We start from the raw sequence: 27,154 nt of genomic DNA, 5'->3' as shown, positions 1-27,154 counted from the left end.
ACCTTGCAAACTTTGACCTATAACGTTTGAACCCCGCATGCTCGTCATCTCAGCTGCAGCTGTGCTATGTGTAACGCCCATCCACTGTAAGTCTGCCTGCTTCGTTTGACAGTTTGGAATATGAGATATTTTTTCGTTTCAAGTATGAGTGACTAGTTTAGTTTTGTTTTATATATATTATATGCACATAGAGCAGAATGTCTAAAGTTTTCTTCTATTATCTTCATTTCAGGCCAACATAGACCCATATAAAATACAAGAAAAAAGAAGTAGTGTAGTATAAGTAAACTAACATATACATGACATTTCTGAGGTGAGTCCAAAACGATGACATGTCTGTATCGCCATTGTAAACAAACATAAAGTGCAACAATGTCAAGCCAAGCACAATCCGTTGCTGATGTTACCAATAAGTGCCGGAGTGCACAGGAAGATGGACAACTAGGTAAGCACAATTGAATACATCAACACACCAATGGGATTGGAAGTAATAGTTCCTTCATATTAAAGTCTAAACGGCCACTAGCAATTTAGCTGTAATTTTAGGTATTTTTTCACTATTATTAATATTATTATTATTATTATTGTACTTGGGCCTCAGCCCAAGTACATTTGTTTTCATTCCGTGGGAAAAAACTGTAAGGTATACCATTTCTGGCTGAGACCAGGGAGGGCAAAATGTATTGGCTTCATCTTTCTTGGCATAATAAATGGCGTAATGATGTTAACCGAATGGAAGTGCTGCTCTCAGCCATTCTTGAATAAGTGAGATGTGAATATAAATGCTTCTCTATCTGAGTTTTGCCACAAAATCTTCTGAATATAATCAAAATGTGCATCGAAATGCAACAATAATGCACCCTCCGTTTCCTAGGCGATGGCACGACCCTTGCTACACCCACTGGACGAGCCAAAGTGGGAGGGGTAATTTCGGTTTGGTCGAACAGGAGGGCTCGAGACCAGAATTTAACATTTAAGCTTGAAACATGTTTAATCACTGACAAGATGTGGATTAGTGTTAATCAAAGAGAAAGTTTGAAAAGGAAAAGTTTTATATCCCGGACACAATGAAAAACATTACGACTGGAAACTGTACCCCCGGTTGAGAATAGTAATGCCCACAGCGATGGAGAACACTTATCCTTGAGCTGAGAAAACCAGACCATCATTTCGAAATAGAGCTGCAGATTCGAGAAGCTCGTTAAAAATAGCTAGGTACACCCCAAAGGGGTGGTTTCGAGTCTTGAGGGCAAATTTCGCCTCCTTCATTTAGAAATCGTACGTTTGTTTTCCAGGGGAACACATCATTTGACACAAAATTTGCATGAAAAGGGGTCGCCAGTAAGCACGTGGTCAAATCTGGCATAAGAAACAATATGAAATGTTGGGTAAAGCCAGTCCAAAATAAACTGATTTGAACTTTTGTGTTTTGTAATTTATACCACTGCAGTAACATGACTTTTTTTTGACAACATCACACAATGTAATACGTTTTGAAACTGAATACTCCGACGTATTCTGTGTCCCCTTTGCTAAAAAATACGGTATGCCGATTACCATGTAAGGAGATGATGACGTCAAGACAGATTTGTAGTGCGTTTGGTCTTGGATGGTGCACGAAGTTTTGTCGAGGTAGCTTGTGTATTTATTTCCTAAATGGGAGATATTAGGGTCGATCTAAAAGAAGGCCGAAAAATGTTATGATACTCTAAGCGAGCTGAACTCCAATGCGAATGGTTGGATAATTTGGAGGATGTCTAGACTGATCTCGTCTCATTAAGATTATTTGGCGGTCAGTATTGAATTTCAACTGCGTCACAAGTTTGCGTCGAACGGTCAACGAACGATATTTTAGAAATCTGGAGACATGGCACATCGCAGTTTTATTTTCGTATTTTATATTTTACAAAAGATGTAAGAAGCAATGATTTTGTTGAAAATTCTGAAAAAAATATAGGAAGATTTGATCGCGAACACATTTTCACTTGGGGGTCAACTAGCCCTGCGTACGATGCTGTGTGTTCCGCTACAGCTAACCGCCCCGCTCACCACAGCCCTGCAAAGACCCGTACGTTGGGTCGCCCGTACGTGGTCGGTGACTTCAAATCCATTTTGGGACTTGACGTAAAAAGCCAAATTACTGCCGAAATTCAGCGTTCTTGGGCCCAAGTCGTATCCCAGCCTACCTCAGCTACTCGATCGCTTCCAAAAATGACAGTCTTTTATTCACTTCTCGTAAATAACCGTCGATGTCGGCAACTCTCTCGCTGGCCCTGCATACGATGCTGTGTGTTAGCTGTAGCACATAGCATCGTACGCAGGGCTAGGGGTCAACATGGGGTCGCAGCCATGTTGCCTCAAAACTTATTTCTGTCTGCACTCAAAACTCAAAAATGTCGCATATGAACCTGAAAAATCGATGTAATTTTGTCAAACTTCGGCGAAATTTCAGCCTATAGACAAAATTTCATCTAGGTAAGGTAAATTTATTGAAATTTGATCGACAAATAATCCTGAGCTTGAACGTGACAGCTCGCCTTCTCCGGGAAGTCATGCATCCGGCCAGCTGCCCATATGGCCGGGTGCATGAGATTGTTTTCAAGCGACGGCGGCAGACGGTACGGGGCTCTGGATATGAACCTACCGCCGTGTAGCTGTAATAACTGTTGCGTTGTTTTTAATCACCACGGACGAAGTCCGAGGGGACTTATAGGTTTGGTCATGTCCGTGCGTCCGTCCGACCGTTCACGCCTAGTACCCAACCCCATACAGATGCACGTCGATTTGTTTCACAATGCTATCAAATTTGGCCGTGTTAGAGGACTTTTTAGTTTACACCTCCATAGACTCCCATGTATAAGGCAGTTCTCCATAGACTCGCATGTATGATGCCAAGAAAAATAAAAATTTAGTTTCTCATTGTATTCATATTGCCTAAAGGATGCAGTGACACAGTTTTTTTGTCCCCACGGATAAAGTCCAGGGGGCTTATAGATTGGCTCATATCCGTCCGTGAGTCCATCAGTGAGTCCATCGGTTCACGCAGATATCTCAGACATTTTGACAAAATATCATGTGACCTTGGTGACCTTTGACCTGAAATATACATTATTGTCCATAACTCAGTAACCACAAGTGCTAAACCTTTCATATTTGGTATGATGGGACACCTTATGACGCCACATATTGTACCCCATTAATTATGTGCATATCTAATTATGAGCGAGCCAATAGAGCAAGAGGTCTGATTTCTGGTACTAGTATATAGGGATAAGTTAACAATATAATTTGTTTGACAAAACTTCACGTGACCTCAATGACCTTTGACCTCAAATATACATATTTGTCCACAACTCAGTAACCACAAGTGCTACATCCTTCATATTTGGTATGATAAGACACCTTATGACACCACATATTGTACCTCATTAATTATGCGCATATATAATTTTGAGCGCGCCAATAGAGCTGGAGGTCTGATTTTTGGTATATAGGAATAACTTAGCAATACAATTATTTTGACAAAATGTCACGTGACCTCGATGACCTTTGACCTCAAATATATATATTTGTCCACAACTCAGTAACCACAAGTGCTACACCCTTCATAAATGGTATGATGGGACACCTTATGACACCACATATTGTACCTCATTAATTATGCGCATATCTAATTCTGAGCAAGCCAATAGAGCTGGATGTCCGATTTTTGGTATATAGGATAACTATAGGGTAGAAATCTAAATATGCCCATCTAAATATTAGACATCTACCATCGAGAACAAAAGAAATTTGCTGTAATTTGAATATTTAAGGAGTTTAAGCAATTCCCGCTATAAATAAAGAACCCCTGCCTCAAACTCCACAAAAGTTGCTAAACATATTTTGCCGTTGTCATGCCATTGCTTCGTTTAATAACCAGTTAATCAAATGCCTCATTGACAGGAGGAAATTCAAGACCATATTTGAATAGTAGTATATATTGTCCTCAAAATTACTCTATCACGGCCCAAGTACTCATTGCCTTCAGCAATACTGCCATTGTTATTATTATTATTATTATTGCAAGTTCTTGTTCTACTCCCTATAGCATGCCGATACGCCTCTATTTAGCTTGTCAACACAGAGTTTATAGTGTGTATAATGTACTGTTATTGTTTACATTTGAATGCCAGTCTGGACCAGAATGTACTTGTCAACAAAAACTGCAGTGTATATGATGTACAAGCCAAGTTGACAAGCTCAATACTGTCTCTCAACATCCTTCAGGAAGTAGAACTAGAAACTGCGGTTAACTTTCAAAACAAGAATAGCAAAAAAATTAAAGGTCACAGCTACTGGCTAGCAAAGGTTAAAATATCGTCAATATCTGTATAAATTGTTTATGTTGTAGGTAACAGTGAGTACAAAAAGAGATATGATGAGAAAAATGGTGTTCCTACTTTACTTTCTGAGACATAACACGTAGATATACATCTTGGATTTATGCCATCTGGCAATGCTTTAGGCTGCATTCACAAACACCTCTGGAGGAGGATTCCAGGAGGTACTTGAAAAATTTGAAGGTACATTTATAAGGTGGACTTGAAAAACTGAGGGTCTGAAAGGGGACTTAAAAATTAAAAAACAATTCTCCTGCTTGGAAGTATCATGATGAACCAATATTGAAAGCAAAGCAAATCAATAAGTAAAGTTTTGCAAAAACATTTGCAGTTGTGAATTTATTGTAAACATATATTAAAGGGACAAAGTTGCTCTGTTTTGACCTTTTTGTGATATCAAGACAATATGGAAAACTTACATAATTCACTCAGTTTACAAAACAATGATTGTACATACCTGTAAAAGTGTCAAAAATTACACCTTTGCTGAATGCAACAGATGAGTTTGTTTGTGACCTCAAGACAAAATGGATTTTTCCTATTCCAACTTGCATTTTATATGACAAATACATATTGCCACAATGTAAGGGAAAGTTGTTATCCTTACCTATATGAAAGGCACCACCAATTAAGATTTCATTACAAAAGCTCACTTACATGAGGTCCAAGGTTACGCATTGGTGTATGTTCAGCTGTGCAGTAGAGAGTTGTACACTTGAATTTTTGAACTTGATTTTTGATACAGTCCGGAATGTCTGGCCCAAAGCAGAGTTGAGGTTGTGGTCAGTTGACCAGTATTTCAGCATGTTTCACAAAAGTTGAATAACACAAACCAGTTTTCATATCAAACAAATTTCATGGGATAAAGCTCAAAAAAGAGCAACTTTTGTTCCTTTAAAAGGTACTTTTCACATCCGTGAAGTTAGTACAAATGACGTGAAACTGCTCCAGTCACTTTAAGAGAATGTAATGCTTGTATGAAAGGGGCAGTTCTCAATCCCTGGTTCTTGCATTAGCAGTTGTTGACATTGTCTGTTTATGTAATTTTAGTCTTTTGTTGTTTTCTGAAATGAATAATTTGTTAGTGAAACTCACAATGATAGGTGAAAGATGAATAAGACAGACTGTTGTACACAAACATGCTTTTTACCAGGAATTACACGATGTTATAGTTAGGCAAAATCAAATATTAATTAAGTGGTAATAGCTGAATTTAACCTGCAATTTTTCAGGGGTGTTTCACATACTGTAAATTACCTAGCCATAATATCTTGTGTAGAATGTAGCTGGTGTTTTCAAGTTCAGCAAACCCCTACACCCCAGTCAGTACATATGATGGTTTATTTTTACGGGTGGACCATTTGATATCCTGGGGGGGGGGGGCTTGGAAGATTTGGGGGAAAAAAAAGATGCCAGGTGGAGTTGCTCGAAAAAAAAAATCTGGCTTTAAGTGGCTGATGGAAAAACAATTATGGACCATTGCGACTCGGAAAAAAAAAAATCTTGGCAATTGTTCAATGCACACTGCAGCATCAATAAAAATCAAGCAGTAGCTCTGGAGTTTTATAAAGCATAAACCATTTCAAGCTTGAGGAACAATAACTTAGAATTTATTAAATGAGGAACTGAAATAAATACACAAACAAAAACACTGAAAAATTGTCAAAAGTTACAGCTGCTATCACTGTAGCTTTCAGCAACTGAAAACAAGAACTCGTCTGAAGTGGTCTCATTGAGGAAGATTTCACACTATTTCAGACGGCTTTTCTCTCAGTCATCTCCTTTATATTCTAAATCACTGAATATGAACAATTGTACAGCATACATGACCTTCTGATGAGAGGAAGTATGCTGAAATTGAAATTGCTCACCAGTGTTTTCCAGAAATGTGTAAATCTGAATGTATGGATTTTGTCAAAATACCACAAGAAGAGAGACAGCCTGCCATGAACTGGGTCAAGTGGACTCAGTCAGTCAAGTGGACTGTTCAACTTGCTAATATCACTCAAACCAGGACACTTGTCAGACAATGACATATTTTTTTTCAAGCACAAGTAAATGCCATAAATGTACATGATTTTACAAATATATGTAGGATACCATCATCTCTTCTGATGACACCAGTGATGTTCTCAGAAAAGTTTTCACTGTAAGTTTGTTAGTGCTTAATGTAGAACTCAGTAATCAGGTTGTTTGATTTGTATTTTCAGTGTGTTACCCATGGTATAAATAAGATCTATAAACTGATATTTTTGTAAAGTGAATCAAAAATGTACATGTATTTACATATCTTTATTTAGTTTCTTGAATATAGTCTGTGTGCGATAGAACAGCATCTTGTTACTGGGTGTGAAAAACCAAGCAAGCAAACATTGCACCGAAATTTGGTAAAAAAAAATATATCTCGAAGAAGGAAAGTGAAAAAAAAAGTTGCCAGCATATGCCCTGTAGAGAAAAAATAATTCATGGTGAAGCAGGTGGGAAAAAAAAATAATGGCTCTCCACCAATCTTCCAAGCCCCCCCCCCCCCAGGATATCAAATGGTCCACCCCTTAGTCTCCTTTATTATCTGTATCTGAAGCCCTTATGGAAAATTCATTTTATAGTCATGGCCTGTATCTCTATGACTTCCCACTGTATCTGGCATGGTATGTAGTGTGTACACTATATAAGTGACAGAGCTCTAGGCATAGTCTGCTTTTAGAGACTTTCCATATACAATTGAATCAGCGCCCTCTACCCAATATGTAATGATATGCTTTTGTTTTCTCATGTGCCGTCTTTGTCTTTTTTCCAGACCTCTCCAACTGTAAATTGGAGAAGGTACCAGATGCTATTTTTGTTTTCTTTATGGACAAACAACCTGAATCATGTAATTTATCTGGTAACACACTGAGCAAAATACCTGCCAAGCTGGGGAAAAAATTCCATCTGCTGAAAGGTAAGTTTCAACGTACGCCTGAAAAGTGTTTTCATATTGGTAGTATAATAGGATTCTGCAACTGCCCAACTTTTATGATTGTAATGTAAAAGTTAAAATAGGGTTGAATTTGCTGATAACTATATACTGTAAACTGCGTGAACTTCAATGAACTAAGTTTTTTTAAAAGCATTCCATACTGTCAACATTGATACATTTTCCTGTATGGTAGAATTCCCAATTGAATTTTGTTAGTGATTTTTATGCAGAATACGCGTGAGCAATTACACCTAGCTAGTATTCATCATTTTGGGAACATATGTTATTTATTTTGGAAACCAAATAACCTATTCACACAGCTTTGTGATTAGCACAGAGACAAATCTTTCTTTTTCATGAAAGGGTACTCAAAATCCAACATGTATATTCTTTAAGATAGCCTGCACCTCGAGGACTGATAATCAGCCTCTGAAACTTTACAATATTCTTTTTTCCTATCACTTTTGGGGCGTCATTTTGAAGCTTACGGGGTGCATAAAATATTCATGGGCTTAGTTTTATGAAAACCTGGAATTTTCCAATATAGATAGCACAGGCATGGCAACCATTTTGAATTTAATTATTGTTAAAGGGATACAGTCATTGGAACTGCGCTCAAAGGTCATATTGGTCCCATATGACCGATGTAAACACTGTATTCAAGGTATGATATTGATTGATAAACGTTAAAATATGTCAGTCATAATCTACATTATATAATTTAAATTTTGCTGCTCTGATGATGAGCTACATCTTGATATCATGCATGAAATACATTGTTTGTGAACAAGAAAATCACACAGGTGCAGTTCTGATGACTGTGTACCTTTAAATATTGAGTCATTTTTTTCTGTAGTACAAAAATTTGCATTGTGACCCCCAATTTTTATCATTGATTTTGAAAGAGAATGGTTGAAAGTTTATTTGAGGCAAGTATGAGTCTTGTATTTCTACCTTAAAGCTCTGTTAGTTGTAACTTTTGGTGAATTTTGTATCCTTTTTGTTCTGCTTGCTAATAACAGTTTCTTGGTCTACTTCCAAAATCATGTGTTCAACTTGTAAACTCAGCCTGTAGCTGTGTACTATCTAATGAATTGTTGACAACTGAATTAGGGTAACAGTTTGTTGGTCAAAAATGACATTGCGCATTGTATACACCTTTTCCCATTTATCCCACAATGCATTGCTGTGGCTGTATCAAACACCATATACACACTCAAAACAAACATATTGATTTTGTGTTGTACAACAGATTATTATACAAGAATGACACAAATTTGCAATGCCTAAAAATGCCTTGTGTATTTTTTATCCGTTGGCCATGAAAATGTAGGTTAAGGTGTAACCATCACAGCACAGTGTGTTGGGCTCAAAATCACTCTTTTGCAAAGATTCATTCATTTTCAGTAATTTGTTACCAAAGATTAAAATATTGGTTTGGTTCAGCTTTTAGCATGATAAGCAGTTGTAAGTGCGGTGAGAAATTAGATTTTTTGCTTTTTGAAAATATATCGTATGGGGGCTTTTCATGTCATCTTTGATAAGAAATATTCCTTGAATAAAGTGTGCTGGTTTGGTAATCATTCTTACCTCCACAAAATGTTAGAATGTAGACTTGAAAAGAATTGACAAATTATTTTGCTATCAGGGGAAGAACAATCATATAACTAAAATTAACGAAATAAAAGAATATATTTAATTGTCACATTTGATCAAGACCTATTAATGCACTTGTTACATTGTTGCCTGATTGTCAATAGGTTGCCTGCTTGTCAATATGTACTAGTAACTGTATTTTATTAGGAATTGGTATGATTAGATGTTGTCCCACCCCAGTACTAACTCCCTCTTCAGTCTTTGACAGGTGAGGCATGGCCTACCAATTTGTGACCCCAAAGTCAAGATGAAACCTGACGTAATAGTCATTTTCAAAAAAAATAAAGGTGGATGCAATTGACTATAATAAAGGACAAAAATTGTTGAATATTATCAAGCAGACATGGCTATTTGTTTTCTGAATCTTTTTTGAGATCAGTGAATGACATACCAAATGAGCTGTAGATAAATGATTTCAATGTCATACATTAGCATTAAGTGGAATAGGAAGAGAAATATATGGTATGTTGCTTAAAAGCCAGGCACCCTTGGACCTTTCCTGTAATTTGCATCAAACGTTAGGCAGTTATCGATGCCTTCAGGAAGCAAAGATTGCCCTGGCGGGGATACCTGATAGGTCACTGCCAATATTTCAATGGACACTGATTGGCTGATTCATTGACCAGCTGCAGGCACAGCTTCATTAAGTGATATCCAGGTTTTCCCGCCTGAAGCCCATGGAGGTTAATGGCAGCGGAATCACGTCGTAATTCCTGAATTCAGTTCCGGGAACTGCCTGCGCCATATATTGCAGGGATTTCTGTCCTGGTCAGCTGTGAATCATACTGACGTCATTCTCTCTCCGAGGTGAAGGCAGTAAAGAACAAAATTAAGTTAAACCAAATAAAACTAATTCACTAATTCTTGCCAAATAAGGGAATTCTAATAGTTGCTGACAGTTCCTAATACCATGAGAATCCCAGGTGTGTGAAATATGGGGACATTGTACTGTCGTTAAGGTAATGTAACCGAAATGATATAAAAAGAGATTTTAATGACTGACACAAAAATTTTCCTCTGATTGTCAAATTGACTTGAAATTGACTCAAATTGGATGTGAGAACGTGACTTTCTTGGGGAGAAATTGCCTTAGATCAGGTGATGCTACAGCTACGATGGCAATGGCCCCTATTACCTGCCAGTACTTCATGATGTGGATGATGAAAATCAGTTCTCTCAGTCCACAGAGAACTGATGTGTAAGTTGTCACGGTAACCATTTTTTGTCCTCATTTTTGCTTTTAGACCACAAGAAGGAAAATAGGCCATCAAATTGTCTCTATGAAATTCGGTATTTAGGTGAAGGGTTATTGAATCTCAGGCCTACTTAGCACATAGTTATTGTCACAAATCAGATAATTATATTTGTGTACCAAGTGATGGTGTCAAGGGAAAGAAATGATGAGCTTCTGTTTATTAACAAAATATAGTCCAACTGGGTACATCTCATGGTGAGGTATCAAATCTTTGTGTTAAAAGCAACAAAAGTAAGAAGTCTTTGTAATATTCAATCTGAAGTAATACAGCATTGCATTACGGCATCACTGCAGGGGTCTGCTTCTGGAGCCGAGTGATTTAGTCATTGCCATGGAAACGATTTCTGTTTACTTCCCCTGTGAATGCCGTCCCTGCTATTCCTCTCTCTGGAGAGTGAGAATGCATGCTACTTTTTCAACAAAAAAAATTGTGGCAAATTGCAGAGTTTTTGTTGATTTTCAGAGAAAGGTCAAATGTTTAGAGTGGAATGAGAGCATAGAGATGAACTTACTCTCCCTGGATTTGAAAAAATGGCAAGCACAGTTTTCTTTTCAAATCTTACCAGGGGGTAGTTGAAAACCACTAGAAAGTATGATCACAATTACAGATTACGTTGTCATTATACACATCTCCATGGTAACAGACTGTAACAGTATTGTGTACACACACATCAATATGTCTGTTCGTACCATTGAATCCATCAGCTAGCACAGAAATGCACCAGGCAATGGCATCGCCTTGAAATCTGATCTATAATATCTTGACTCCAAATACTTTTTCATCACCATCAAAGAGATACTTTTTTATCACCAGTACAGAGCTGCACCGATAAAGTCGCCAAATAATGACTTACAAAATATCATATTGAGGTCTGAATCCATATGGATCAGTTGTCGTGGTAACTGACACCACTATTATCCCCAAGAAAAGTAATAAAACCATCTATATGCTAATATTTGATGGAAGATGTCACTTTACCGTGCCCTGTTGATTGCATTTAGATGGCATATGAAATTATCAATAAAAATCTTTTCTATCTCTTTCCAGAGTTCATCGCATCTGGCAATAAATTGTGCGACCTTCCTAGCTCTCTTGGTACCATGGCAAATCTATCACATCTGGATCTATCCCATAATGCATTTACTGTTTTCCCTGCTGTTATCTATAGTTTACCAAGCCTCAAAGAGCTCAATGTTGAAATGAACCACATAGAAAGTAAGTTGAAAAAGGTTTCTTGCGAAAAACACTTTCAATTGATTAAGGTAGAATGCACCTCGGGAACAGTTATTCCAATTCTCAAAATGTTTACAATACTTTCCTGGTCTACTACTTATGGGGGCTCATTTTAAAGCTCTTGGATTAAGGAAATTTTTCACCTTCTTTGTGTTTTTTAAATCAAAAATCTTATATTCCTCCGTGGATTTGACATAGGGATGGCACCTACTTTGAACTTCAAATATCAGAAAATGTTAGGTTACTGTTTATCGAGTATCGAACTTTGCACAGTAACCTGTGACTTTTATTCCTGATTTGGTAAGAGAATGGTTGAAAGTTTCATTGAGGAAAGTTTAACCCTTTCTTCACCATGGTTTGGCCAAATACCATTGTTATCAATGGTGATTGTGGACCTGTTTATAGGGAATTGGTGGTGAACAGGTTAAGCAAAACTTTAGGTCTTTCACTTTGGAGATGCATACTACCTGAAATGAGAGTTTTTTTAGTAATGTAATTTGTACAAGTAGCAGTTTTCTCGTTTTGAAACCATGCATCTTTAGAGTCACAAAGTACAATACATGACTGTGGGTCATTCTGCATGATTCAAATGTGACTTGATATTCTATCAACTTTTTTTTCCTTTGCGTAACCAAGTTGTTGTTCTAGGATGAAGTCGTGAATCTGTTGACACGTCTAAATATCATGTTTTGCCAATGAGCATGGCTGACCGCTTCAAATAAAAAATAGCCAAATACAAGGTCACGCAGAGGTCATGCAAATGCTGATTTTTCTGTATATATGCATTGACACCAGGCTAACAGAAACAGGAAAAAAATGTAGTCTTTTTCACCTGTTTCATTCAGAGTCATTGCAATCAATCAAAAGTCAAAAGATCATGTCACTTTTAGCACCTGGGATCAAAAAATAGTTGAACCCTAAAAATTATTTATCTTACCTATGACTTTAGCGGTTTCATATTATGTGTCTGTTAATGTATACTGGAATTTTTACTTAAAGCTATACCGGTAGAGATAGCATAACACTAGACTGACAGTCACACCAATTGATTTGTGATACATCACTTAACATTATGTGATCTTTTGCCACCTTCATAAGATAAATCAGATGCAAGGCTTTCGCTTGTTGACATGAGCAAAGAATTGTCTCTTAATTCATTGGAATTAAATTCAAGAAATTGTCTTTTGGCAAGGACGTACATAACATGTAATGTAAAATTGGTGGTTTTGTTCTGTCAAAAGGCAATTGTTGGAAAGGGAAATTCAATTCTGTGCATCTGTGCTCAGCTCCCGTTTGCTGCTTGTGAATATATCAGGAATTCTACAGAAGGTATTGTCATTATAGGTGAACCATGTCCTTTGTCTGTATATAGTTTGTACATATGCATAATGTATATACATATACTTATGTATGCATGAGTGTACGTACACACTTGCACGTATATACGTATGTATTTACTTATTTATGTATGGAAGGATGGAGTGATGGATGGATGTCTTTCAATCTCTCTGTTTGTTTGTTTGTTTGTTTATCCTTAAACAAAAATGTAAGAACTATCTGATGGATGACTAACACCAAGCACTATAATGTTTGAGAAAGCAAAGTTGATAAGTCTCTATCGATATCGGCTATAGTGTTTTGATATAGCTGTAAAGAAAACAGTGAGAAAATACTGTCTCTGAAATCACCTATTTAATAGCTTTAAAATTTAATGAATTTGCCACTAGGGATAAGCTCTGTCACGATTGTTCAGTGATGATAACATGAACATACTGTATATATGTAACTTTCCAGGGCCAATTTTCTCAATTTTCGTTAAAATATCTACTTCTCTGAAACCGCTCATTTGACAGCTGTCAAATTTCCATTTCTATGAAAATGAGGTTATAAAATGCAGAGATGGTAAACAGTTGTCTCTGAAATCACTTATTTAGCTTTTAAATTTAATGAGTGGGTTGCTTGGGAAAACCTCATTCAGGTTTGTTTAAATGATGATAACACTGTCATATATATTTGAATTTTCAGGACCAGTTTTTTTCAGTTTTGATGAAAACATCTACTTCTCTGCTCATCTGAGCGGTGTCAAATATTTCTTTCTAGGTTCTAAGGGATGAACTTCTTTAGATTTTGAGCACACAAATGATGTGGTAAAAGCATCATCTACTCTGAAACTACTTGTCTCAAGTAGGTCTCAAATTGATTTGTAGGATTCTAGGGATAACTGCCATCTGATTTTTAGTCTCCGTGGACAAAGTCCAGAGGTACTATTTTAGTGGGCCCTCTCAGTGACCTCAACCATTATGATGTCATTCAAACTTGGTACAAAGGCAATGTCATACGCAGTACATATTCATGTCAATGTATTTTGTGATAGAGTTTGATATGATTGCTGGATGGCCTTTTTGTTACAATATTTTCATGGCTAAAGTCATTCCTCAGATATGTCGTAGTCAATATAATTCAAACTTGGTACAAGGACAATGTATTATGATATAATATACATAATGCCAATTTGTGTTGCAATACAATCCATTATATTACCATGCCCTGCCCGTTGCATTTTGATTGGTCGAGCTGAACCACGTGACTGACCACAAATACACAGTAATGGTCTGTTTACATGCCAGTGAATATGAATAATCAGATTAACAACTCAAAGTATCATAACTTTACAGCTGAAACGTAAATCATAATCAATCACAAAATAAAATGGAGCACTTGAGGGCCAAGTTGAGATACTTTTATCTGAAAACATCTCCAGATTTGCCAAATTTTTACAGCGCGTGTGACAATGCGCTGCGTATTGCTGAGTTCTGGGGCCCAGTTGACGTTCGCTAGTGAAATTTTCGCAAATTTTGACGGTTTTCTTGGGTTCGTTCATAATATAATGGAAATAACAGACTCCACCCTGACCATTAACGTTTATTTATGGGCACGGGCTTGAGGAAAGCCAAAATTAACAGACTCGGCAAGCCTCGCCTATTAATTTTTGGCTTTCCTCTTGCCCTTGCCCATAAATAAACGTTAATGGTTCAGCGCGTCGCCCGTTAAATCTATAATATGGCTACCAAATGACCATTTTGTTATGATTTGTTCATGTTCAGAGTACTCGGACATGTATGAACAGATTCCATTAAAACTACATGCAAGTACAACGTACCAGGATGAATGTATGTATGTCATCTCTTGTCATGATACAATCAAACATGACTAATAGATGGCCATTCTCTTAATATTTATTCATGTCTGCAGCCACTTGGCAGACGTGTATGATCTGATCAATTTCAATCTTGTTAAAAGAACAATGTATGACATTCATATTCTTGTTAATTTCTTTTGCACTGTGATCAATGTACTGTGACACCTGTAGGTGTATGTTGTTGTGCAGCCTTATACTGGGCATATGGTCTTCAGGTCTCTACTGTGCTATGCATTTTGCAAGAACCTGCACCAAGTCAAAAAAGGAACAAAGTCACAGCAAGAGGGATCAACAGCTCCCAAATTGATTGGTACCAGGGGGGGACTATGTCATCTAAGATGATTTGGTTTGTGAGAGTTCTGTTGAAACTGCCATAATTTATATAGGGAAGAGAATTTAATATATCTTTAATGTGTGTAAGTCATAGTTGTTTTGCCACAATTCTGATTAAATAAGGACATGGTATCATTGATGCTATTTTTCACACACAGTTGTTGTATGCGAGATGTGTATCATGAGACATTTACAGTGACATATGGTACAACTTAATCCGTGGCATGTATGACAGGTTATATTGAACCAAATATTTCTGAATTCTGAAACTGCATTTAGAGATCAACTACCAGAGTTTTCTGATAATGGGCCAGGGGCGTTTATTCAAAATATGGGTAAATTGTAAGGGCCACACCTAGTACCTGAAGCTCAATAAATGCCCAGAGCATTAACATGGTAGGGTAACCAACACCCACTAAGTACTCACAAAAGCTTACGTTTAAAGGCGGAGCCTCCCTTTAAAAGGGTACAAAGCTATGGTGGCGTTCATTGTGTAAGTGGACATCAAACAGGGAACATGCGGGCACACCTACAGAAAATGCCACTTTTTAGTTATTTCCGGCTGCAAAAACGCAGACAGACTGCCAAGCAGTCAGCACAAAGCTGCTGCCGATCAAACTCTGCGGTTATATTCAAATTCTAACGTGACTGGAAGACAATTTTTTAGGAAATTCAAGCGCTGGTGGTGGAGAATCAATGAGCGTTGGCGATTTGAACTGACCGTCAACCAAACGCTTGCATAAACTCTGTTTGCAGGATCAGCAAATGGTGCCAAAAGGTTGAGATCGGTTTGCGCAATTAATGTTCTAGAATCAAAGATCGTACAGGCCAAGTGTTCGACTGAGAGGAGAACCCCTCTAATGTGAGAACCTGGAATTGAAAATAATGCGTCTTTAAGTTAAAGCTCAAGCAGTGACAAATAAAGACTAAGATGTTGCAGAAAACATTTTCATAAATTTTCTTTTTCTTTTTCGATGTTTTCCTTAGCAAATTCTGGCAAATCCACCTGTTCCTCAAAAGGAAACAATGTCACACTTGTTCTGATCTGTGAATGACGTAGACAACACACAGGCACACACATACACACATACATGGTACAGTACAAAAAGACTTCTAGACATAAACTGCTACAATGTCAGCGCTCGAAATTAATTTTTTTTCCTGGTAGTCCCATTGGGCTACCATTTTCTAAAGTTGGCAGCCCAGTGACAAGGTCTAGTAGCCCATGCATGAAGAGTTTTTTGTAAAGGATATTTTTATTTATATCTAGACAATGAAAAATATATTTTGCATGATTCTATCCCGGAAGTGAATTTTCTAGTCATTTGACATCATTACCTGCAGATCATAGCCCTAGAAGAACAGTATAGCATGTGTAGTTGACAACGGTGACGCCTCAAAGTTTTACGACCTATTCACACATACGCAGACTCAGCTTATATGCAAAGTTTGATGTTCGCCATGACAACGACTTTTCACTCAGCACATGTAAACATAACATGCTAAAAATAGACTGGCTATGAATTTCAGGATGACAACTTGGTACAGTCATGTTCCTAATACTTTCGTGGCAATTTTGGCTATATTTCTCCACCATAGTACACTATCATGCGATGATCTCGTACACTTCGGAGAGTGTAATTTTGGATGACCCGACAGCTTTTTCTTTGCAGTTTGAATAATTTTGTGTTCAATTTGTGATTAATACATTGTGATTAAATAACTATGAAAATGAATTTTCATTGGCCATCATTTTCCGAGCCTGTCATCCAGTACATCAGGTCAGACAATGATATTTTATTGAAAGTTTGTCGCAACAAAGTCGACTTCACAGTGGCCTTTAAATTTGCATAGTAAAGTCATAGTCTGGCCTTTCTTTGTCCAGCTGGGTTGACAGCAATCAACATCATGTCGCCCACTAAGTAATTTTATGTCCCGGGGTTTGGTAGTCCGTGTGGGCTACCATTTCATGGGTTTGGTAGCCCCAGAGAAAAGTTGGTAGTCTGTGGACGCGGGACTACCGCTAATTTCGAGCCCTGAATGTATCAATGTCAATCTGGATCATTCCATTTGCAGTTATTTTCACTGCAGTATAGGGGTGTCTGATGTAAATAGCTGCAGTCAGTAAGCCAGAAGCGTCAATATTTTATTTTGTTTGCCACACAACAGTCATTTTATGATAGCTCATTGGTAATTCTTAGTGTAAGGGCAAGGCGAATTGAGATGTCACTGGTAAAGATCAAGCAAAACTAAAATCCAAAATAAGCGTCTACCCCTAAAAATAATCGTGCATGGGCCTATGTTCGGATAATATCAGAAATCTCCAGTACAATGTAAGCCAGTGCCTCTAAAGAATTCCTCTTTGAAAGTCAATTAAGCTTGTGTGAATACTCCATCAGTTTTTGAATTAGAGGTGTTGTGATGAAACCAAAGAAAACATGTCGATCAATGAGAGATAATTGTCAGTTTAGTCGTTGAAAAGTTAATTGGCAATTTTCATTTCAACCTCTGATAAATGAAGACAACACTTGTCTATAGATTTACCCTTAAGCCTTTTCAAAAAGATTGTCTTCAGGCTTTGTAATTCCTACTACTCAATGGAGATCTTTTCTGCTTGTGTTGGTAGTTTGCACTCTATAATAACAGGGGGTTGTTTTAATCCCTTAAGAATATCAAATGGAAAAAATTAGTTATTAAACTTTGGAAAAAGGTGACACACATAATTATCAATCATAATATAGAGACATTTTTGGTATTATTGTCCATATTGAGGAATAATAATTATGGTTTATATGTTAAAGAGGCACTCCCACTTTTACATTTTTAAAATAAATTTTTTTAATGCCAACGGTCGATATTTGACGTGGCGACCGCGCGGATCGAGAGATATCGATAAAAACATGTCCTCAAAAAAGTAAAAGTTTGAAAACCAGTGGCCCAACTAAATTCAGCTTCCGAACATCGAACGTTTGGCACTGGGGCCATTGTCAGCTAAGCTATGGAGTACGAGTCTACGCTAACGCTGCTGTGCCACAGTACCACTCGCGTCGGTGACCGGTCATGCCCTGTGGGGGAAAGCCAAGTCTTTCTGACTCGGAGAAAAAACGGAAAACAAAGTGTGCTGATTCCACCAGAATTCGCATAGATGACTAGCACAGATACGTGCGGTTGATACATAGCGGCTGCCGCGTGGTATGCATGCATACCACGTGGCGGCCGATATGTATCGAACCATGCGTAACTGTGTGGCAGATGACAAAATGTAGTCATCAGAGGCGGCTAATATTTTACACACAAAAACTGACATCTATGTGGTATTGGTTAAAAATATAATAGAACTAACTGAGAATAATGAAAACGACAAAAACTAAGAAGAAGTTTTAAAAGAACTTACCTAAAGTGAAGGCATAATGCTGTATATAAAGTCTTGGCAGTGGGAGGTAAAATTGCGTCGTTCGAACTTATTATGGACTCCCTAGAATATCGTCAATCAGCACAACAACAAACCGTCGGGGGATTTCGGGTCATAATCAGAAACGATTGTAAAACTTCGGGATGTGAAAATACGCTCGGGAAATGACATGTTTTTATCGATATCTCGTGATCCACGCGCAGTCGCCACATCAAATATTGACCGTTGGCATTAAAAAAATGTATTTTAAAAATGTTTCCAAGTGGGAGTGCCTCTTTAAGTGTCGTCCTAGGTTATTGAATTCCTTTATGATAAGAAACAGCATCAGAGACTAGAACAGTGTTTGGTTCAGTTTGTAATCACTGATCAATTTCCAGTCTGTGGCCATTTTTTTTGAATTTCTGTGAAAAGAAATATTACAAAGGTTATATATATAGCAATGATATTTGATTCCAAGACTCAAAGTTTTTTAGGAGTGACTTGTCTCTTTTTAACCACAAGGAGTTCAATGCCTTGTGAAATGGTTTAAACTAGTTCAAGTGTTTATCAGAGAACCTTGCCGTTAGCAACTGCCATTGCAATCTCCTCCATTGCAACAGATACTTTAAAAAGTCAATTTGCTATATGTGTGTAAACACTCATTATGTTTTTGTTAAAAAACAAGGACACTATTTGCATCTGATAATTACTCTGAAAATTGACATTAGCAGGATTCAATGTACCACATTTTGTTTAGAGGTAACAAATTTCAATTTGTGTTTAAAATTCAAGGTCAACATTTGCATAGGATAATTACTCTAATACTTGCAGTGTACAGTACTGGAGAATTCCTATGATCATCACAATTTATACCTCAGTGAAGTCTACCATGTGTCCCATGTGTAGAAATATTCATTGATTTGTTGTAGAATTCTGAAAATGTACTTTTATGTGCATTGTTCTTCTCAATTTCCATTTTAAATGACTTTGAAAATTATGCATGATTGAGAGAGGAGAGGTATTCTTGTAAAATTTTCTGCTGATTGTGTATTCAGCCATACAGAATAATGTGATGGAAAGTAGGGAGAGTGGTTGCACCTGTTTTATGAAACAAAAGGATGTTGATTCTTTCCAATGGATATGACAACATGCTAACTTTTCCAAGAGAATGACCCCCTTCAGCAAGGGCATACAGACACATGACAAAACCTCTGAGCATATGGCATCAGGCTATGCAATGCCGTTCTGCTTTTGGGTTCTTTCAACAACAGCTGTTAAATGTTGAGTTCCCAGCATTGTGCCCTTTCTCTAACAATGTTTTTTTTAAAAATAAATTTTCATGCATAATTGCAGGGTTAAATATTGCGCATCTGCATTAAGTTCACTAAATTCTCAACGGGATTTCAACTCACAACATACGGCACCCAGTCACATAGCAAAGACATCACAGTCAAAACCACTCAGCTAAATCCGCACCCTTAAACTAAGAGTGGTTTAATTAATACCAAGCTTAGTTGTTACAAGTTTCTGACTGTAACCCCTCCACAGGCTGTAGAGTTCATGAAGCACTCGCACACATATACTCGCTATCATATTGCTCACAGACTTCATCGAAGCGATGAATAAAGCTTCTTAAGCTTTCTGAAGCTTCTTAAAATAAGAAGCTTAAGAATTTATACATTAAGAAATTATGCCAAGGTACTTTAGCACTTATAGGCTGGGTATCACGAATTGATAACTTCAAGAAATCATGGCCTACTCAGATCAAAAACAGCCTTTAAATAAAACAAGCAGGAATATTATTACCTGGAAGTTTTTCTTACTTGTAAATCTTTGTTTTTATCATTCAAGATGATTTGTCATTGATGTCAGCAAATGGTATGAGTTTCCAAAGTCCCTGAAAACATTTGCTTTGACTGTAATATATATATATATATTCATAGAAATGACCAAATCTCATTCTGTCTGTTTACATGTTGGCTTACTATAAATGTGTTTTAGTAGATTATACATAATCTTATGTTTTGCAAGTCATCAGACACTTGTTTGATTATCGTAATTTGTACCATTAGGGAGCGTTCAGTTATTATGGCTGGGGGTGGGCCGGCAAAATCAGTCAAAATAAGTGAACCCCCCTACCCAAAAAATTGATGACCCCCCCCTTTCAAGATGACAAAAATTTCATGACCCCCCCCCCCCCATTGCTTGAGTAAATTAGCTGCACACACAAACACCTCAGGGGTATGGAGCGATAGAATCCCCCTAAAACAGAGCTTAGATTTTTTCAAATGACCTTCCTTACAAACTCAAAAGGTGTTAATGCTCAGATTTCCCATCCTGACTTGTTATAATTTTGAAATTACCCCTCAAAGGGGTTGGACAGAAATTACTGGTGGATCGCAATATTTTTGCGTAAGCGTGTGTGTACATATTTTGATATTTGGATTTAATTAAAAATCAGCTGTTGATAATGTTGATTCACTATACATGGTATACATATATTTTCTCATACATGTATGAGCAATCTATGTAATACTTTCTCAATGCAAAACTATATCTATGCATTTATAGATATTTGATAATTTACATAAATGTACTTAAATGAAATAGGGTTGTTACAACTGGCATGTGGACAAAAAGTTTGACCTTAGAATTTCACCAAAAATGTTCATCCACTATACATGGGAGTCAATGATAAAATTGTGAATAATTTTTTTCTGATGAAAAACTTGGTATACTTGTGCATATACAGACGTTCAATAATTAACATAATTGTACTTGATTAGAATATGATGGTTAAAGGTGCACTTTATGTGTACAAGAAATATGATTATGGAATTTCACTGAAAATGTTCATCCACTATACATGGGAGTCTATGAGGAAAGTATGAATAATTTTTTTCCAATACAAAAATAGGTAAACCCATGTATTTATGTACTCTCAATTATTGATATCAATGTACTTGATTAGATTAGGATGGTAACAAATGAATGTGTTTGCCAGAAATTGGATTTTGGAATTATACCAAAATGTAGATTCACTGTACATGGGAGTCTATGAGGAAAATATGAATAATTTTTTTCCAATACAAAACTATCAAAATCTGTGTATTTATAGACATTTGATAATTCATTTTAAAGGACTTAGTTAGCCTAGGATGGTTAAAGGTTGATATGTGTGCAAGAAATTAGATTTTGGAATTTCACCGAAATGCTGATTCACTATACACTGGAGTCTATGAGAAAACTAAGAATAATTTTTTACAATGCTAAACTAAATTAATTTGTGCTTTTATAGGTGTTTGATAATTGATACAAATGTACTTGATTCAAATAGGGTATTTAAAAGTTCAGATGTGGACAACAATTATGATATTGGGATTTCACCTAAAAGTATTATTTAACTTTTCATGGTACTAGTAGTCTCAGTACAGGTAACTGTTAAATAATTTCCCTGACAAAACTTGCTATATCTCTAATATGTAAGTAATAGGCATTGTTCATTGCCCTCAGTGCAGTGAGCTTGATTTACAATAAGACAAGCCTCAGAGTTGTCCAGTCAAGATGTTCATGTGACAGATAATTATACTTTTGTTCAGATTTACAGGTGAATAACTTCAGAGAATGAAATCATGCAACGAATCATTTTTATCTCCCAGAATATTTCTGAACACTGAAACTGCTTTTTGATGGGACGGATACTTATGAAAATTAAGTGACCCCCCCTCTGAGCTGTTTGAAAAATACATGACCCCCCTTTGCAGTTTTCAAATTTGAGGTGACCCCCCTGGATTTTGCCGGCCCACCCCCGGCCATAATAACGTAACGCTCCCTTAGGTTAGTACAGAAAAAGTGCAGAGTACAAGGTTATGAATACTGTGTATTGCCCTACATGAAGCAGAGGGCGGAAGTAATGTCTAAGTGTACGAGTATTGTCTTAGTTACCTTGTTATGCATCTTACATTTATGACTATGATATCTCATTGGCTGAGTAGTGACTGTTTTCATGCAATGTTACAACAAGTTTCATTCGAATTTCTGGCACAGGTATTGAGCTCTGTCTACAACAACACACTTCTTATACCCTGTGTAATTAAATGTACAGAGTGGTACACATATTCTAGCAATCGGGCCAATGGGTGTCTGGAACCTGTCCAAAGGTGAACACACAGAGGTGTCTACAACAGGTGTTGCCTGGTATCTGTAAACATTCAGTGTTACGGAATGAGTTTTCTGTAAGGAATTTTCAGTTAGTGCAAAATTCTGTTGTTCTCTGTGGCTGATGTATGATGATGAAGGGTATAGAGCGCTTGTTGGTTTAGCAAAATGCTTTGATTTATAAATTTGTACATTTCCAATATGACAAGTTTGAAAAATGATAGTGATGAGAAATTGCCTATGTGACAGAGAGAATTATATATTATTGAATATAAATGATATTTTAGATAAATCTTAAACAATAAAATACGCAGTGCAATAAATGTCCACTTTTCTGTCCAAATTTTGTGATGAATCATTGATATTTTTCATGCAAACAGGAAAGAGCTGTCATGCTCAGGCTTGTGCAAGTCTACCTACACATGCACCTATGGGATTGGGAAAGCCAATTAGATTGCAACCTGTAAATGGGCTGTCATGATCAGGCCCTTGCCCATGTGTACAGCTCGACACCTGTGAGATTCTGGAATTCCAATTAGACAGCGACAAGTCAGTTGAGTCGTTGTGTCCATTTATTTCCATGTAATTTCTCTGTTCTTTTTCCCAGGAGTGGATGTTGGGAAATTGGTGGAAAGTGGGAACCTGCAGAGCCTAAATGTGCGGAACAATCCTCTGGACGCAGAAACCAAGGCTGCTGTTCAACAATGGAAACACCAACTAACTATCTGCTATACAGAATTAGAATCTCAAAGTGCTGAGAATTGAAAATTTTTATATGAAAGTCCAAAAATCCCAGGAGAGGAAAATCATGATATGTTGCAGCAGAAGATTTTATTGAATATTTAGTCAGAATGTTCTTTATTGGACAATGCAAGGAATGAAAAAAAAATGCATGTGCATACTCAGTAATTGACAGGATATAATGTATTAGAACTAATCTGCTTCATCCTGTTGTCAGTTTTCATTAGGAAAACCTTGTCATTTACCTGTTACTCCCAACTGCCTGAATATAAGTGAGTATACGAACCAATGAAAACAAGTGTAGTATCAATTCATTTTACCCACATAACGCATCTCAAGGCGAACAAAGACAATAAATCATATACACGATTTAAGCTTTAGAAATTCATTGCAATGGCTTTGTCAATTACAGCTTTTATACATATCAGGATAACCAGTATTTAACAAGCTTATCTATTTTTTCAGTGCAATTATACCTCAGATAGAAAATAGGATTCCTTTCTGCCCGGTTTTTTTGACCTTGACAAGATGAGGCTGGAATTTACAACATACCTGTCACCCTTCTCTGATTACCATCATGTTGCCATCAAGTAGACTTGTTTCAATAATAAAAATTTATGACCATACATAAACTGAATGAAACGGACAACCAGAAACTGGTACAGTAGCACCTCTGGCATTATACTTGTGTAATAGATCACATTATTGTTGAAGAATGAAATGCAGCAATGTCACAATAAAACTGTTGGTTTAATATCAAGACAGTATTGGATAAGTAAGTGAGGCTGATATACCGGTAGTATCTCAGTAGATTTATTTATTGCCAAATTGTTAAAGTGAAATATTTAATTCCTTACACTTCATAACCTTAGGAATTTCAGTTCCAGAATAAATGTATCTGAATTAATTTTTGTGTAACTCCTTCAACTGTACTTTGTACTAGGGTCACAGAGGCTTCAAGTTGACACCAGAAGGACACATTTTAATGTAGAATTTATAGACAAGGTACTTTAGACTTTTAAAACTTTTATTAAGAATAAAAGTGTTTGTCAAACATACCTGTAATAGTGTCAATGTTTAGAGGCTTCTTTTGCCTAACAGTTTGTACAATGACTGTAATTTTCATTGTCTTATTGTACCCACCAAAAATTAGAATAGAATTTCAAACATTCAGCTTTTTGGCTCTGAATAATTCAGTAAAATATCTGTAGGATTTGAACCTGCAATATACATAACATGATTGGAACTAATTTGGGATAATTGGATTTTGATATATTTCAAATTTCTAAAAAAGTGTTAAGTGCCATATTGCTGAATGTTGCAATATAACTAATTAGTCATAAAAACAAGTGTGTAACTTTAAAAGAAAAGCAGATGAGCTTATATTTGCAGGTTGAAATGACCTTACTTCTCCATCCAATCATCCCAGATTAGTTCCAATCGTGTTACATTGAGATATGTCAATAGAGAATGATTCTTACAAGTTGACGTAATGTTGTCACATGCTTTGGAGGTGTTATTTTTAGCTATCAAAGATAACACCAGCTGTCGTCATGCTAATAGTAGCAATCAAAGTTATCTCCAGTGATCAGAGTTATTGATTGCAATCAAAGCCATCACTTGTTATCAGAGGGTCACTTTATTAAAGGCAGCCATCCTAGTTATCACAAGCAGTCAGGATGTGGGCTAATGTGCAGCATCTAAGAAGCTGTTATCCAATTGGGTAGCTGAATCTTACCATTATAATAAAAATAATACAAATAGACTCCCTAAGTCACTGTGAATAGTGACAATGGACAATTCAGAGATAACCTTATTAGCATGCTGCACATCAGCAGCAGGATGTTATTGGTTGCTATCAAAGTTATCATTTGCCATCAGAGTGTTTTTGCCAACTAACAAACGTATCAGTGGCTTGTTAGTAGGCAATAACTACCACCTATCAATGCATGATCAGTGTCAATCAGAGAGTTATCATCAGCTGCCATTGCTTGATCAGTATCAAACAGAATGATATCACCTGCTATCAGAGCATAATCATTATCAATCAATGTGTCATCCCCAACTGTCAGAACAGAATCTGTGTCAATCAGAGTGTTATCACCAGTTATCAGAGCATAATCAGTGTCAATTAATATTATTACCAGCTATCAGAACATAATCAGTGTCAATCAGAGTGTTATCATGAGCTATCAGAGCATAATCAGTGTCAATCATTGTATTATCATCAGCAATCAGAGCATAATCAGTGTCAATCATAGTGTTATCACCAGCTATCAGAGCATAATCAGTGTCAATTAATATTATCACCAGCTATCGGAGCATAATCAGTGTCAATTCACAGTCCCTTTGTGGATAGAGGGACTGTGGTCAATTAAAGTTGTAACCAGCAATCCGAGCATAATCAGTGTCAATCAGAGTGTTATCACCAGTTTTCAGCGCATAATCAGTGTCAATCAGTGTTATCACCAGCTATCAGAGCATAATCAGTGTCAATTAAAGTTGTAACTAGCAATCAGAGCATGATCAGTGTCAATCAGAGTGTTATCACCAGTTTTCAGCGCATAATCAGTGTCAATAAGTGTTATGACCAGCTATCAGAGCATAATCAGTGTCAATCAGTGTTATCACCAGCTATCAGAGCATAATCAGTGTCAATAAGTGTTACCACAAGCTATCACAGCATGATCGGTGTTAATCAGAGTGTTATTACCTGCTATCATAGCTTGATCGGTTGAAATCAGGTTACTATCACCAGCAATCATGGAGTGTGATCTCAATAAGTGATATCACCAATTCCTAAAGCACGATCAGTGTCAATCAATGTTATCACCGGCTACCCAATTGATCAGTCTAAATTACAGTGTTATGATCGGTATCAATTAGGTCATCAGCTACAAAAGCATTATATTGTCAATTACAGTGTTATCACCAGATATCAGAGCTTGATCGATATCAAACAGAATAGCTATCAGAGCATGAGCAGGGCATCAGCTGCCATACCTGTAACTTCAGTCTCTGTTCAGATCTCGTCAACTTAGTCAGCAATTTCGCACCTCCATCCAAACACTCAGAAGACTCGCTTCTGTTTATCTACTATGTTATCAACACATTTCACCTTGTGTGTGCTGCACAAAAAAGTAAACGTAACAAGTAGGTAACTCTGGTAATTGTCCAGCTTGGATAAGCTTCCCTGTAATCAGAGTGTTATCACCAGCTATCAGAGCATGATCAGTGTCAATCATTGTATTATCATCAGCTATCAAAGTATTATCTGTGTCAATCAGAGTGTTATCACCAGAGAGCACGATCAGTGTTAATAAACATTAAAAGAATTATAAAGCTGTCAGAAAATTACTCACAGGTGTCATAGTAATCATTATTCTTTGTAAGATCACTGCTTCTGACTAGGTGTCAATGTCATCACTGGGAAGTATAAGCAAGTGCACTCATTCAAGTCCAATAGTTAAACATTTACATATTCCGTCTAAAATCTGCAAACAATATACAGACAAAACAAAGACACAAGACCAAAGGCAAAGTAAGATACATGGACTTCTTGTCATTGAACCAAGAAGCGTTCGTTATAAGGTGTCTCATAAAGATTTAGTGCGTTCAGTCTACATGTCGCAACCGTTATATATCAGTATGTACATTGTGGTAGGAGGCGGTTTACTTTACAGACGCATGTCAGACGTCAGATATCTCTGGTTTATCAGATTTGCCACTTTAGTCTACCGACTCACATCTGCCAAAATTGTTTATGAACCTTAATACTTTGTTGAAGTCTTTTGAAAGTGTTCAGTTTTGTACTTTGTCCAATTTTGTACCAAACCACACTTTCTG

At 36.8% G+C, this 27,154-nt stretch overlaps 1 protein-coding gene across 1 annotated transcript; it reads left to right on the top strand.

Moving 5' to 3' along the window:
- Position 1: 1 nt before the first annotated feature.
- LOC139123272 (leucine-rich repeat-containing protein 20-like) lies at positions 2 to 24,364 on the top strand. Its single transcript, XM_070689402.1, has 5 exons — positions 2 to 86; positions 233 to 445; positions 7,180 to 7,323; positions 11,301 to 11,468; positions 23,175 to 24,364. Exons 2-5 carry the CDS (start codon positions 373 to 375, stop codon positions 23,330 to 23,332), a joined length of 543 nt encoding a protein of 180 aa, XP_070545503.1. The 5' UTR covers positions 2 to 86; positions 233 to 372; the 3' UTR covers positions 23,333 to 24,364.
- Positions 24,365 to 27,154: the final 2,790 nt, after the last annotated feature.

Source organism: Ptychodera flava, chromosome 22, assembly GCF_041260155.1.
Source record: "Ptychodera flava strain L36383 chromosome 22, AS_Pfla_20210202, whole genome shotgun sequence".
Classification (NCBI taxonomy): Eukaryota; Metazoa; Hemichordata; class Enteropneusta; family Ptychoderidae; genus Ptychodera; species Ptychodera flava.
The sequence above is the reverse complement of the archived record's forward strand: the minus strand, read 5'-3'. Positions and strand labels throughout refer to the sequence as shown.

Coding starts and splice junctions, on each gene's coding strand:
- LOC139123272 (XM_070689402.1), top strand. CDS start 373: ATGTCAAGCCAAGCACAATCCGTTGCTGATGTTACCAATAAGTGCCGG. Junction 446..7,179: donor ACAGGAAGATGGACAACTAG/GTAAGCACAATT, acceptor TCTTTTTTCCAG/ACCTCTCCAACTGTAAATTG. Junction 7,324..11,300: donor AAAATTCCATCTGCTGAAAG/GTAAGTTTCAAC, acceptor ATCTCTTTCCAG/AGTTCATCGCATCTGGCAAT.